Source organism: Bombina bombina, chromosome 1, assembly GCF_027579735.1.
Source record: "Bombina bombina isolate aBomBom1 chromosome 1, aBomBom1.pri, whole genome shotgun sequence".
Taxonomy (NCBI): Eukaryota; Metazoa; Chordata; class Amphibia; order Anura; family Bombinatoridae; genus Bombina; species Bombina bombina.
In genome coordinates, this window is record NC_069499.1 from 1564870649 (window position 1) to 1564887268 (window position 16620).

At 35.5% G+C, this 16620-nt stretch overlaps 1 protein-coding gene across 3 annotated transcripts in view; it reads right to left on the minus strand.

Annotated features, from left to right (window-relative positions):
• Positions 1-14686, minus strand: part of LOC128656059 (uncharacterized) — a 50472-nt gene extending 35786 nt beyond the window's left edge. Inside the window, exons 1-2 of one of the 3 annotated variants that reach the window (XM_053709745.1) lie at positions 14595-14686; positions 795-888 (exon numbers count right to left, since the gene is read on the minus strand). In XM_053709745.1, the coding sequence (XP_053565720.1) occupies positions 795-867 (73 nt within the window). In that variant the 5' untranslated portion in view covers positions 868-888; positions 14595-14686. Of the gene's footprint in view, positions 1-794; positions 889-6628; positions 6856-14594 lie in introns of those variants that run through there. The other 2 variants (XM_053709727.1, XM_053709735.1) reach the window with 2 other exon arrangements.
• Between the last annotated feature and the right edge of the window lie 1934 nt (positions 14687-16620).

Below are 16620 nucleotides of genomic sequence, written 5' to 3' on the forward strand. Positions count from 1 at the left end.
GATGTTTTACTGACGTAGCGCTCCCTATTATTTCCTATGGGAGACACGCCGCCACTCACTGGCACTTTGCGGGTCCACCTCTTTTATTAGAATACATCGACAGACTGATGGACTGTTAGGCTGACGAGTCCAGAAAGGCAGTTTCTTGTCAGTCTATCGATGTCGGGGCCTCTGTATTTTGGATACTAATGAGCTTTTTCTTTGCTGTGAATTAATTTACTGCATATTAGAAAAAATACAATACAGTATATTTTTATTTTAAATTATATCCTCTCGTCATTTCTTATAATAGTATAATAAAAGATATTGACCTTTTTTGCTAAATAAATCTATCTATCTATCTATCTATCTATCTATCATCAATCTATCTATCTATATATCTATCTGTCTGTCTATCTATCATCTATCTATCTATCTATCTATCTGTTTATCTATCATCTATCTGTCTATCTATCTATCTATCTATCTATCTATCTATCTATCTATCTATCTATCAATCTATTTATCTGTCTGTCTGTCTGTCTGTCTATCTATCTGTATATATATATATATATATATATATATATATATATATATATATCATGTATCTATCTATCTATCTATCTATCTATCTATCTATCTATCTATCTATCTATCTATCTATCTATCTATCTATCTGTCTGCCTCTGTTTTTTCTCTGTCTGCCTACATATCTTCTTATTCTAATTACTGGCAAATATAAACCTATATAATTGTTTTTGTTAAGTGCAGGAAACATACAAGAGACAAAACAGATAACATTTAATAAAACTTACTTGTCTTGCTACTTGTTTCAGTGAAGAGAAGCGTGAACAATAATATGTGCCTGGTCAGTAGGGAATCCATCATAATGAACTGATCGTATTAGTCCTACAAACAGGAAGAAAGAAATATAAATTACACAAACATTGGGTTATTATACAATTTTTTTTTCAAATATACAGTTCAAAAACAGTGTTTTTCAGGCAGTCAAGGAGTTAAAGAGATAGTAAACACATTCGGCTAGATTATGAGTCTTACGTTAGCCTTAAAAAGCAGCGCTGAGAGGTCCCAAAGCTGCATTTTAACGCCCGCTGGTATTAGGAGTCTTGCAGGTACAGGTGCACCGCTCACTTTTTTTCCGCGAGTCGAGCATACCGCAAATCCCCTTACGTCAATTGCGTATCCTATCTTTTTAATGGGATTTGCCTAACACCGGTATTACGAGTCTTGGAGAAAGTGAGCGGTACAGCCTCTCCTGTCAAGACTCCTACCGCATTTAAAAGTCAGTAGTTAAGAGTTTTATTGGCTAACGCCATAACATAAATCTCTTGACTAAAGTGCTAAAAAGTACACTAACACCCATAAACTACCTATTAACCCCTAAACCGAGCCCCCCCCCACATCGCAAACACTTAAATAAAGTACCCCTGATCTGCCGACCAGACATTGCTGCCACTTCAATAAATATATTAACCCCTAAACCGCCGCACTCTTGCCTCGCAAACACTAATTACATTTTATTAACCCCTAACCTGCCATCCCTAATGTCGACGACACCTACCTACATTTATTAACCCCTAATCTGCCACCCCCAAATATATTAAATGTATTAACAACTAAACCTAAGTCTAACCCTAAGTCTAATGCCCCCAACTTAAATATAATTTAAATAAAACAAAATAAAATTACTACCATTAAATACATAATTCCTATTTAAAACTAAATACTTACCTTTAAAATAAACCCTAAGCTAGCTACAATATAACTAATAGTTACATTGTAGCTATCTTAGGATTTATTTTTATTTTACAGGCAACTTTGTATTTATTTTAACTAGGAACAATAGTTATTAAATAGTTATTAACTATTTAATAACTTCCTTGTTAAGATAAAGACAACTTTACCTGTAAAATAAACCCTAACCTAAGTTACAATTACACCTAACACTACACTATAATTAAATTAATTACCTAAACTAACTACAATTAAATACAATTAAATTAAATAAACTAAAATACGAAATACAAACAAACACTAAATTACAAAAAATAATAGAATAATTACAAGAATTTTAAACTAATTACACCTACTCTAATCCCTCTAATAAATTTAAAAAGCCCCCAAAAATAAAAAAAAAACCCTACCCTACACTAAATTACAAATAGCCCTTGAAAGGGCCTTTTGCGGGGCATTGCCCCAAAGTAATCAGTTCTTTTACCTGTAAAAAAAAATACAATACTCCCCCAACATTAAAACCCAGCACCCACACAACCAACCCTACTCTAAAACCCACCCAATCCCCCCTTAATAAAACCTAACACTAACCCCTTGAAGATCACCCTACCTTGAGACGTCTTCACCCAACCGGGCCGAAGTGGTCCTCCAGAGGGGCAGAAGTCTTCATCCGATCTGGGCAGAAGAGGACCTCCAGACAGGCAGAAGTCTTCATCCAGACAGCATCTTCTATCTTCATCCATCCGACGAGGAGCGGCTCCATCTTGAAGACATCCGACGCGGAGCATCCATCCAGACCGACGACTACCCAATGAATGACGGTTCCTTTAAATGACGTCATCCAAGATGGCGTCCTTTGAATTCCAATTGGCTGATAGCCAATAGCTGATAGCCAATCGGAATTAAGGTAGGAAAAATCCTATTGGCTGATGCAATCAGCCAATATGATTGAGCTTGCATTCTATTGGCTGATTGGAATAGCGAATAGAATGCAAGCTCAATCCTATTGGCTGATTGGATCAGCCAATAGGATTGAACTTCAATCCTATTGGCTGATTGCATCAGCCAATACGATTTTTCCTACCTTAATTCCGATTAGCTGATAGAATCCTATCAGCCAATCGAAATTCAAGGGATGCCATCTTGGATGACGTCATTTAAAGGAACCGTCATTCGTCGGGTAGTCACCGGTCTGGATGGATGCTCTGCATCGGATGTCTTCAAGATGGAGCCGCTCCTTGTCGGATGGATGAAGATAGAAGATGCCGCCTGGATGAAGACTTCTGCCCGTCTGGAGGTCCTCTTCTGCCCAGATCGGATGAAGATTCTGCCCCTCTGGAGGACCACTTCGGCCCGGTTGGGTGAAGACGTCTCAAGGTAGGGTGATCTTCAAGGGGTTAGTGTTAGGTTTTATTAAGGGGGTATTGGGTGGGTTTTAGAGTAGGGTTGGGTGTGTTGGTGGTGGGTTTTAATGTTGGGGGGGTATTGTATTTTTTTTTACAGATAAAAGAGCTGATGACTTTGGGGCAATGCCCCGCAAAAGGCCCTTTTAAGGGGTATTTGTAATTTAGTGTAGGGTAGGGATTTATTTTATTTTGTTTTGTTTTTTAATTTTATTAGGGGGATTAGAGTAGGTGTAATTAGTTTAAAATTCTTGTAATTATTTTATTATTTTTTGTAATTTAGTGATTTTTTTTCATACTTTAGTTTATTTAATTTAATTGTATTTAACTGTAGTTAGTTTAGGTAATTAATTTAATTATAGTGTAGTGTTAGGTGTAATTGTAACTTAGGTTAGGGTTTATTTTACAGGTAAAGTTGTCTTTATTTTAACTAGGAAGTTATTAAATAGTTAATAACTATTTAATAACTATTGTACCTAAGATAAAAATAAATTCTAAGATAGCTACAATGTAACTATTTGTTATATTGTAGCTAGCTTAGGGTTTATTTTATCGGTAAGAATTTAGTTTTAAATAGTAATAATTAAGTTAATTGTAGTTATTTTATTTAGATTATTTTAAATTATATATAAGTTAGGGGGGGTTAGGGTTAGACTTAGGTTTAGGGGTTAATATATTTATTATAGTGGCGGCAACATTGGGGGTGGCAGATTAGGAGTTAATAATTGTAGTTAGGTTGCGGTGACATTGGGGACGGCAGATTAGGGGTTAATAAATATAATGTAGGTGTCGGCGATGTTGGGGGCAGCAGAATATGGGTTCATAAGTATAATGTAGGTGGTGGCGGTGTCCGGAGCGGCAGATTAGGGGTTAATAATATAAATAGGTGTCGGCGATGTCGGGGGCGGCAGATTAGGGGTTAATAAGTGTAAGATTAGGGGTGTTTAGACTCGGGGTTCATGTTAGGGTGTTAGGTGTAGACATAAATTGTCTTTCCCCATAGGAATCAATGGGGCTGCGTTAGGAGCTGAACGCTGCTTTTTTGCAGGTGTTAGGTTTTTTTCAGCTGATTCTGCCCCATTGTTTCCTATGGGGAAATCGTGCACGAGCACGTTTAGCCAGCTCACTGCTACCGTAAGCAGCGCTGGTATTGAGGTGAGATGTGGAGCTAAATTTTGCTCTTCGCTCACTTTTTAGAGGCTAAGGCCGGGTTGAAAAAAAACTTTAATACCAGTGTTGTTTGTAGGTGAGCGGTGAGCTGAAACTGAGCATTAGAACTGCACGGCTTTACCGACAAAACTCGTAATCTAGGTGATTGTGATTACAGGATTTGTCTGCAGTTGTATAACAAATGAATATATTAGTTAAGTGTAAAAGTATAGTTGGCTGCAATTGTTTTTAAAAAGCCAAATTGTTTACACCAAATAGACACTGTCATTTTGTTAGAAAACATCAACATTGTTTTGCAGTTTGTAATCTTATTATCTGTTCTGAAGCCAATTTGGACAGATATGAGGGGTGGGGGTGTAAGTTGCAATTCATAGAACTGGGAAACAAACACAAATACATTGCAGTGTTGATTTACTCTGCATAATTAAACATTTTATCTTACAATCAAAAGGTTTACTGTATCTTTAAAGAAATACACTGCTTGCTAGAAAATATATATAGACAAATATTCAATAAAAACATTTACAGCTAGAGGGAGACAAAACTTTTCAGTTTTCAGAATAAACTATTTACCATTATAATAAATTATATATAATAGAAACAAGCAAACATTAACATCTCTCAAAAAATACCAAATACAGGAAAGTAAAATATATCTAAATCGTTAGCTATATATGTAATTACAATATTAATTTCCCTTTTTTGTTCGTAAAATAGTCACCACCACAAAAAAAAAAAAAATCCACAGCAACAACTGACCAGCAACATTTATTTGTATTTATAAAATATTAATGATGTATATGTTGGTCAAATTTTGTATATGCAGTTAAATAAAATTAATTAATAGTAAATGATGTTCTATGTATTTTTTAACTTGAAATATTACTCTAATCTAATTTTATTTTGTGCTACTGATCTAAAGTTACATTGGGTTTATATTCTCTAAATCTGGGAAAAGGCTCTTTGTTTTCACCAAACATGGTATTTTATGTAGATGATTCAGTAAAGAATGGGAGAGAGTAGGAACTGAAGACATTAGAGATTGGAGTCAAATTAGGTGAATCTAGGGTATTGTTTAAACCTAACTGAATTTATCTTGACTGCCAAACAAATATGGGAAATAAAGTTCCGGCAGTAGCATGTACATGGGGGGAACAATCAGTCTTTTATAGGACAATGAAGAATAGCTGCATTTTAGATCTAAAAAAAACAGCAAAAGAGGACCAGATGTCCGTACTGCAGAAGCTGAGGTATTTTCTATAGGAACGTAGCAATGACACCTTATGTAGTTTTGCAGCCTTGCCCATGCTGAAAAGCATCTTTTATAAAAACAAAAACAAAAAAGAATATAATTTCTAAAACATCCTCTACAATGCTGTGACTCTGAATATTCCCATATTGTGACACCTTTAAATTACAATTTGGCATTTTGTAGGGCATTCAGTTTGAGTTTTATGCTTTATTTTACGTCATGAAGTGACTGAAAACACCTTGAGATCTTGGAATTAAATGTTAATTTAACATATTTATTATGCCCCCTTTTCATGAAAGAAAGGTTTGCAAATGGTTCATTTTTTAAAATGTCTTAGCTGGAAATACATAAAAAGGACATAAACTTAAACTAAATTAACTATTAATGTTAATATGTGTAGCATCAGCACTTGCAATACACTTTTATTATTTATTTTGCCAACTTGTCCTGTAACGTAACTGAAAATTATAGTTTTGTTTTTCTAATCATTGCTAGAAGTGCATACTCTAGATTTTGGATAATGACACTGCAACTTGATACACAGTGATTGACCAATAAGTTCAAGAGATAAATTATAGCTGTCCTTATATGACCCCAACAAAACATGTAAACAACAATCAAAAGTCTTTTTAAGGGGTTCACCTCTGGTTTGCAAAACATTTACAATTTTGCTAAAAAAAAGATGTCAAATGCAATTAAAACATTTACTGTGTATGCAGGTGTTTTACAATATCATACTTAATTACTAACACATAAGAATTCCTAATTTATATTACCCATAAATAAAAGAATAAGCTTGATGTCCTTTTAAGGAGTTAATTTAATTTAATATGATTAAATAATTAAATCATGTTGCTATTCCAAAAGAGCTGACTCCTGTAACCAAACGGCATCTGGATGACTCACATGAAATAACTAATACAGTAAATGTACAGAATAGCATCCACCAAAGGTGTTATTGACAAACACAAGGAGTTTCAAGCAAAATAAATATAAAATAACTGTCTGCTAGTAAAATCCTTGTGATATTTACTCCTTGGTTGTCATTATAGACTTCAATAGGACTCACCGTGTGACTTATCCTTAATACATTTGTGAATATTATACACAGTTTCCCAGTCATTTCTGTTTCTTCATGTTGTGTTCTGTGTACGAGCAATATCCACTTGTTCTCCATCATGCAGAGCTTTTGTCAATATACAACACTTCTTATCTCAGTTACAGACAATTCTCTCTTTCTCCTTATATCTCACGCTCTTCCTCCTTAGCAGCGCTCAGATTGTGTGCAATGTACAAAGTGTATCCTGTGTGCAGAGCTGGAAAACTACAACCTTCCTCTTCACTAACTAGTTCTGCATAATCTCTCACTTGTGTTTTGTAATAAACATGTGTAATAGCCTATCTCTCTCTTTACTGCAGAGCAGCATTTGTGCTTTGTAATAAGCATCTATACTATAATCGCGTTTGTTAAGCGTCCGTCACCGTTGCCAGTTGCACACGCATTCTCAAAAGAATGTTGGCTGTGCATGGCAACCAAAAGAATATTGGTTGCACGAGCAGCCAAAAGAATCCACCTGGCTGCAGCGTAGGCAAAGTATTAAGAAAAAAAAACGCAACTGCCCGCACAAAATATTAACAAAAAAACACATAACCGCCTGCACAAAATAAAAAATAAAAAACGCCTGCACGAAGTATAACACAAAAAAAACCTAACCATCCGCAAAAAGTATTAACAAACACCTAAACCGCCAACCCCCACATCGCAAAATAATAAAGTAATTAACCCCTAATCCGCAAATAGCATAATTAAAATATTAACCCTTAAACCACCAACCACCCACATCACAATAAACCCAATTAACCTATTAACCCCTAAACCACCAACCGCCCACAACGCAAAAAAATTATTTAATTACTGTACTAAGCCCAATAACCTAACACCCCCAAAATTAACCCCAATTACATAAACTAAGTTACAATTAAAATAAAAAATCCCAACATTAATTTACAAATACAAATTAAATTACAAAATATTCATCTAAATTTACAAAAAATAAAAATTCTAAAATTACAGAAAAAAAACTAATTATCAAACATAAAAAAATGAAACCTAATCTATGAAAATAAAAACACCCCCTATTCTAAACTAAACTACCAATAGCCCTTAAAATGGCCTTTTGTAGGGATTTCTCAAAAGTTAAACAGCTCTTTTACATGTAAAAAATACTAAACCCCCTTAACTATAAAAACCCCCACCCACCAAACTCTCCCCCCCCCCAAAAAAACCTAAATTACCCATTGTCCCTAAAGGGGCATTTGTATGGGCATTGCATTCAGCTCTTTTACTGCCCTTAAAAGGGCAATCAGCTCTTTTACAGCCCAAAAAAACATAATCTAACCCCTCCCCCCCCAAAAAAGCCTAAGACTAAGCCCCAAATAGGTACTCACCGTTCCTGAATTCTGGCAAAGAAGGTCTTCTTCCAGACGGCTCCATCATCTTCTATCTTCAACCCGAGCGAAGGCGGGGTGGAGGGGAGGTGTGGAGATGGCTTCCCTGATGCTAGGATCCGTAGAGGCGGTCCTCAGTGGTGCTTCTCAGCTGCAGTGGTCCTCAGCAGCGTGGAGGCTCCTCTCTTCTGCCGCACACTAAAGATTGAATGCAAGGTACCCCATTTTTATTGGGGTGCCTTGCATTCCTATTGGCTGAAATTTTTAAATCAGCCAATAGGACGAGAGCTGCTGAAATGATGAGAGCTACTGAAATCTTATTGGCTGATTTGAACAGCTAATAGGATTTAATTATCTCTAATCCTATTGGCTTATATCAAAATTTCAGCCAACAGGAATGCAAGGTATCCTAATTTAAATGCGATACCTTCCATTCAATTTTTAGTCTACGACAGAGATCGGATGAAGAGGAGCCTCCACGTTGGTGAGGACCACCGCCACAGAGAACCGCCGCTGAGAGCCACTGCTGAGGACCCCCGCTCCCGATCCATGCATCGGGGAAGACCGCTCCTTACCTCCGCTCCACGCTGCCTTCGCTCCAGATAAAGATAGAAGATGATGGTGCCGCCTGGAAGAAAACCTTCACCGCCGGACTTCAGGAGCTGTGAGTACCTATTTCGGGGGCAGACTTAGGTTTTATTTTTATTTTTTATTTTTTTATTTTTTTTTTTATAATAATTTTTATTAAGATTTATGCACAAAATTACAAACAGTGAAGATTTAGCAGTACAGATATTCGTCTCCACATAGTAGAGCAAACAACAACTTTTTCATATAAAGTTACAACAATTTCAGACATCAAAAGATTGCGTACAGTTACAGAAACATTTTTGTAGTGATAGCCATCTCACTTTAAATTTAACATATAATCTAATCAATACCTTGCAGATAGTGAAAAAATATTTAGTTCTGCATAGTTATTTTTTGGAAAAGAAGCTTTCTTTAATACTTGTCTAATTTCATAAGTAAACAAAGAGACCCATATCTGTCATCAAGAAGGGGAAACAAATGGATTCCTGCAGCTCAGTGTTATAGAATACATTTCTAGCATAATAGATATCCCAGCAATCTGAGCTTCCAAGCCTATTAGTGATGTCTGACGTATGTCTCTGTAAACATTTATCAGTAACCTTAAGTTTTAACCTCCCAACACTAACGGAAGTCACTTCTGGATCTCCGTTATCATTAAGAGACAACTATAGGGAGGATCTTTATTGTATATAGCTCCATATGATAGACCAAGCATCAACTTGTTTCCAAATAAAGTTATAAATTACAAGTATTACAATATAAATATGCACCAATAAATAGTGAATTAAAGGAGATTGCAAAAAATAATAAAAAAAAATAAGCTCAAATATGATACTGCACAAATAACCTTGATGTTTCACAACTTTTCAGAAAATATAAATCTTAATCTTTACCCCTAATGAAGAGTAGAAAAAAAAAGAACAAGGAAATGTTAAACCTCACACGAAAGATAGTGGCCTCTCTTCTACCTCCAATATCTTTATATATTAGTAAGGGGGAACTATAGGGGACATACAACAAATATAAAACAAATAGAGCCACTCTTGGGCTCTTAGTAATATGCTCTTATATTTTGGCATAAAAAAACATAAAATTAGAAATCAAAAACATAGACATATGGAGGAGATTTTATGTGAGCCATTGCATAACTGAGGGGAGGATAGAATGTATGGTCAGCAAACAAATAATAAGTTGTAAGCCACATTGAGAATTGTTCTAGTGTAGAATATTGAATTGTCTTAAATGTACGTGGACTATAAACTTCTACTAAGATGTTAATACTACAAGGAACTGAAGACTCTTCAATACCAGTACGCCTAGGGAATACAGCTATTGAACTAGAAACTGTATAGCTAGTATAATTTGAAATCCCATGTTATGATAGCCTCTATCCAGAAGGAAGTAGATATGCAGTATCACTACTGGGCGACCATATATATTAAGTATTGGTGTGCCATTGGGGAAATACCCAGGATTATATCTTAGATAATACAGAGAACATGTAAGTACTTCACAGTTAAACAGAACAAAAAGTCACATTGAGTACAATTGACATGGAAACTATAAGCTGTCAAACATGGATAGAGAGTATAAGAGAAAACAAAAACAAAAAAAACCTCTACTATATAAATAAGTACGATTCTTTTGTGAGGACCTGTGTTCTAGTAGCATGCAAGAACAATTATCGAGTAAAGATCAATATAACAATAGTTATCATAGCGTCCTCCGGGTCGGCCATAAGTTATTTCACTATGTGCAGAGGCAAGTAAAAAATGGAACTTGCCTAACCTGAAATACTTTATAAGCCCACACCATATCTAAAAGTTAACAGAGACTCTCATTGGGCAAACTTCGAAAGCCAACATCCAGCTAACAACCATCGTGCAAGGAGCTTGAAGGAAATACAGTAATGATATTGTATTTGTGTGCACGAGAAGTGTAATCCTAGAAACATACTCGGCTTCTCTAAAGCTCTCTTGCGCTCAATCAGGCTTGTAGGCTTCTTATCCTCTAGCAGTAAGGAGCTTGCCATATTTCTAAGGCAGCACCACAAATGTTCCACAATGATAGCATGGGCAGACCGTAGCGGCTGTGTAGCAATCGATCCACTAGCAGCCCTCTCCGGCAATCCATCCACACTTAGCAAGTCAGCAACATCTTCCCTGGAGTATCGATCTGTTAGAGTTTTACCCGCCATCTTTTTTATGATGTCTGATAGAGGTTCTACAACTCGTTCCTGTATACGATCCAGATTTCTCTCACGGAGTTCGGCCGCATTTCCAGTGGTAAGTGCCTCTGTAAAGCCTCTCCAAATGGCAGGTTCTGCTACTTCAGCTGAATCCACTTTACAGGTACTCAACTGGGTAGACTTAGTCTCACGCCTAACAAATAGGCGATCAAAGTATTCCACCATTTCTTTTGTGAAGTCATCCACAAGGCTCTGTAGTCTCAATGTTAGATCCTCCATATTATCACAGTCCATAGTATTGTATGTGAACAAATGCGGTCGTTCTTAAGCTCAACTGGCTAGTTTGACTAGAATGTCAAGAAAATTGGGGGGTGAATGAGGTTCTAGGCCGTCAGCAGGCCTCCACTGCATACCTCATCAATTACGGTCTGCTGGGCTTCCATCAAATATAAAAATTGCTTAAAGTAGCTCCACAGATATTAATTATCACCACTTCGCTAATGGGAGTCTTGGTATGTGTGATGTAGTAGTGATAATCTGCAAGTTTTTAGAAGCTGAATCATTTAGCCCTAGTTAAAGAACAGCCATCTTGTTCGCTGTTCGGACACGCCCCCCTATTTTTATTTTTTTGATTGTTTTTTTTTTAGATTAGGCCTTTTTATTTTTTAATGGGCACTAAAGAGCTGATTGCCCTTTAAGGGCAATGCCCATACAAATTCCCCTTTAGGTTTTTTTTAGACTTTAGTTTTTTTTATTTTTGGGGGTTGGTTGGGTGGTGGGTTTTACTGTTAGGGGTTAACTGGAAATGTTTTTAATGTAGGTATATTGATTACTTGGTCAGATTATGAGGATGTTGCGATTACTAATATATTTACACTATATTAGTTTGTTTTGTATCATGTGTATCCATAGGATGTTTCACACTGACACTTATATGTAGTTACACTTGGTGGATACCGAGTAGATAGATTTATGGCTACGGCTGCATTGATCACTTATGCATATGAATTTATGAATGTCTGCATATTTAATCAACTGCATTCATGTGATGGAATGTTTACACATAATATTGTAAATGACATAGAGATCTCAAATTGCTTATACCACCATCGTAGATTACTAAGTATATATCAGCTTATTTCAGATAAGCGATCAGGTTAGAAATGTATGAGGGTTTCTAGCATTGTATTGTACCTTTAATAGTTTAGGGTTATTTGTATTATGTTAGAGGCGGGCCCTTGAGAGGGGCGTCAAGTCATACTAACTCTTGATTGGTTGAGATGTATTTTAAATAGATTGAGGGAATATGAATTGTTAACAGTCTGATGAAACGGCGTATGAGCCGAGAAAAGCATTGCTGTTTTTAAATATATTTTATAAAAGTCTTTTAACTACCTCACTGCTCTCATCGAGTAATTCATAACGGATTTGTTCCGTGAGTGTGACGCACCTCCCCTTTGAGTGGTCTGATTGACGGTTGCTCCCTGACTCTTCATCTGACGCATCATATGAGAATAATCCTGATTGATGGACGTTTTACCTTGTGACCTCTTTACTTTTATATGCCCATACGACTGACGATACTACACCATAAGGCTTCTGTCTTCTTAGGATATTTATTGTGATTTTATTGCTGAGGATGACAACACATTTACTTTTTTTTTTTAAATAATATATTACTGATCAAATAAGATGTATAAACTTTCAGAGATAAATTTTGAACTGGATGTTTTTAATAATGATTAAAAGAACAAAAAGGAGCAATAATAAAACCATGTAATGTGTTAAGTGCTGTCCCTGTAAGGGTTTGGACATAATAAAAATTGTTATTATTTAATAATACAAACTGATAGGAAAGTGTAATTAATTGTTATTATAAATATATTAAAAAAGAGCAAATTCTGCTAAATAATGCAGTCATCATCAATAGAGAATCAAATAGCATCATGTTTTATTGTCTCATTGGCTGATTACATTTTACATCAGTGCTGGTCTGCAAAACCCTGCAAAAAGTGAATTTCTTATTGGTCTTTTGTTAATATACTTTATATAGGAAATCCAGATGCTATGGTTTTAAAATGTACACAACTTGAGCCATTGCCAGCACTATATACTCTGTAAGCAGGCAGGATGCTGAAATATAAGTGCACAATATATATGTACATATGCTCTGTGCACAGTAACAGCTACCATTGAATCTGTCATATCGTTTACTAGAAGCATTTATTATTGCTTAAACTCGTACATTAGAAAATGCTTCTTTTTAATACAGAAATGCATTCAGTTTTCAGTTTTATGTCTCTTTAACCTAAAGGTTCTCTTGATTTCATTGTGCTTTCATTACCGTGCCATAAAACATGTTGAGATCTGTGCAAAGCCAAAAAGGGCTAATTAAGTAAAAATAGTTTGCATAAAAAATGTTTGAAAATGACTGGCAAGTATTTTTTAAATAATTTTTAAAAATAAGCAAAATTAGTTACAAAGCCATGCTGTCTGGAGTAGTCTGATCCACCCCCCTTATCAGTGTTAAGCATCAGAAACACAGGCATTGTATTTCAACTGAGTTCACAACAGCTTATTTGCTTCTAGAGATGCTCCATATATTGTTAACGTACATCAAAAATTGTAACAAAATTGTTCACCAAAAAATCATATTTTATCAGAAACATAAAAGGTTTAGTTAAATTTCACAGGCATAAATCGTACTAACTTTGCACAGCATACATTGTAATGTAGGTACACTGGATGTGCACAAAATAGCACACAAATAGTAGTTAAAAGTATAAAAAAAAAAAGCATAATTGTCGTTTTTTTCATAAAATGAGCTTAAAATACGCGTTCCATGGACGTACTGTATATGAAATGTTCTCTTAAATGCCACCAAAATACTCAAAACACTAATTATTCTGAAAGGAAACCCTATTTATACGAAAATTACAGTGCACTGAAAACAGCGTAATTTTATTTCTATTAAGCGTAATAATAAAGTTTTAAAACACGCCCATTTCCCCCTCTGTACTTCTCCATCCTTAACAAACTTTTACCTAGCAGCGAGCTCTCATTATTTGTATGGAAGACATCTCGCCATTTGCAGGGACAGACCCTTTATATAAAGAATGCCATGAGGGCTGCGAGTGTTGCTGTGGAAAACCGCGTCTAAACTTGCGGCCCCATAGTTTTTATCTTCTTGTTAGAGATTATAAATACTTTGCTTGTCAGAAATGTTATAGAGAGGAACCTGTTTTGCCAGTAGAGAAATTACAAGAAACTCACGTAGAAGAAATATTATCTACATTTTTTTCTAATACTCAGTTTTGTCCTCACAATAATCACGTCTGCCAACTTCAGTAAAAACCCTCTGGCAATCAATAGGTTAATCAACTTTTGCATTTAAAAAAAAAAGTACTTTTGCATTGCTCAGAACTGCATTAGACCTATTATCCTTCAGATCAGATTTTATCGTGGTCTTTATGTTTATATATTGCTTGGAAACATTACTAACCATTTATAACACAGCAGTTGTTAAATTTATGCTGTAAATGTATTTCCATATCAGGATTTAATCTGGAAAATGATATTAAATTACAGAGGATGAAGTATTCCTTATATTATTATTGTTTTGCACAATCAAGTCCTGCTGCATACTGTGTATGGTGAGTAATTATTACCTCACCTAAATACAACAAACTTAACAAAAACAAGGTCACTTGAAGCAGAGTATTTGCTCTCTGTTATTTCCCTGAGAGTGCAACTGCCCCCCCTCCCCACACACACACACTACTAACCCCAAAACAAAGCTAAACGGTACCTTCATTGCTGTTTAAGGCTTCCAGTGCTCTCTGCATACTTGTTAGAACTAAACTACAAACACACGATCTGATATTTATACTTCAATCTACTTTCATTTTCATTTTTATGTTTATTAAGGGATACAGAGCTTATATACTTGTTTGTTGAAAGAGCAGCATTGCACTACAGGATACAGGCTGAACACTTAGGGTGAGCAAATTACAAGAGGCATATATGTGCAGCAACCAACCAGCAGCTAGCTTCCAATAATGCAATGTTGTTACTGAGCTACCTGGATATGCTATTCAAGAAAGCATAACAAGAGAACAATGCAAATTGGATAATAGAAGTAAATTGGCAAGTTGTTTAAAATTACATGGGCTATCTGAATTTATATGAACCATGAAAGAAAACATTTTGGGTTTCATGTCCCTTTAACTTCAAAACTACCGGGACTTTCAGAGAAGAATTTGCCTAAAATAGAGCATTTTTGCTATCACTCCATTGAAACAGAAATAAAGCCTTGATTTTTTTAATTTACCTGTGAAAATTATATATTTTTTTAAAGTAGACAACCCAAGGTATGGATCTAGGTTTATTTTGGTACATTTTATGACACCAATTCACCGCAAAAGGAGATCATATATAAACAGTTGTTAACATTTTCACATACTTTGGGTTTCTCACTGTAATTGTTTACATACCGTATGTGCAATCATGATACAAATGGTTGTAAAAGCTTCTCTGGGATCTCCTTTGTTCAGAAATAGCAGACCTATATGGCTTTGCCATTGCTTTTTGGTAATTAGAAGGCCGCTAATTGCAGCTGCACACTACATGTCTGAAATTATTGCCAGTGAAGGGGTTAATCGGTTAGCATGTAAGGTTAATTTTAGCTTTAGTGTAGAGATTAACCCCCCCCAGCTAACACTTCCCACCCCATGATCCCTACCTGATCCCTCCCAAACATCTCTCTAACCCTCCCCCATCTATCTAGTGTCTGCCATCTTAGGTACTGGAAGCTATAACGATCTGGTATCTACCCTCGTATGGATCCGGAGCACAATTGCTCTCCATATGCGGACAGATGCCTGGAGCACGGAAACTTAACAGCTGAGACTGCTGGAGCTTCCTTTAGCTCTGATGTATATATATATATATATATATATATACATTGTGCGGTACGATACGTTAAGGGGTTAGTTTTTCATGTCATATGAATAACAACTATGCTTTAATATTTAACAAATAAAGAATTAACAAAGTGATATTGAGCACATATGGAATTATTGTGCATGTACGGTGACATTTCTCTCTAGAGGAAGCCAGTTATTTGTAAAGGACTGGCATTTTAACAAGACGTGTTTATGAACAACTAAAGGGACAGTTTACCTTAAACTTTTGTCCCCTTTAATTTGTTCACAAAGATCCATTTTACCTGCTGGAATGTATTACATTGTTTACAAATAGCTTATTTGACTTGATATCAACATTTGAAATAGCTGATTTTGTCTGTGTTATCCTAATCTATACTAAACATAGCCAGCCAAAGCCAGTGGGGAGTTGAAGTAAGAAAGGGGGAAACCAATTTTACAGTAAACTATTAAACTTGGCATTTTAATAACCAATAAAATGTTTCATTATTTAAATTAAGACATTACTGAAATATACATTTATTATTTATTTTGCTTTCTTTTGCTATAAAATACATCTGAAAACTGTACTTGTTCCACTTTCTCCCAGAGAGACTTAGATCAATTACTTTACCTAAGTTGTCTGTGAGCTTTTGTTTACCCCCTGCTACATCACATTATATGTACTCATTTGCTTTTTTAAGGTGGATTATCAGTTTTGCATCAACAAAGTATTCTTTGCAATGGCAGAGAGCAAACAATGTAGTTTAGTTTTTTAAGCACACATAATTAAACATCTTATATACAATCTCATACTGTTTAATGTCCCCTTAATGAAGATGATAAAACTGTATGTTTGAAGAAAGGTTCTGACGTTCTCCCCCTACTGTATAACAGATTAGCATCTATGGT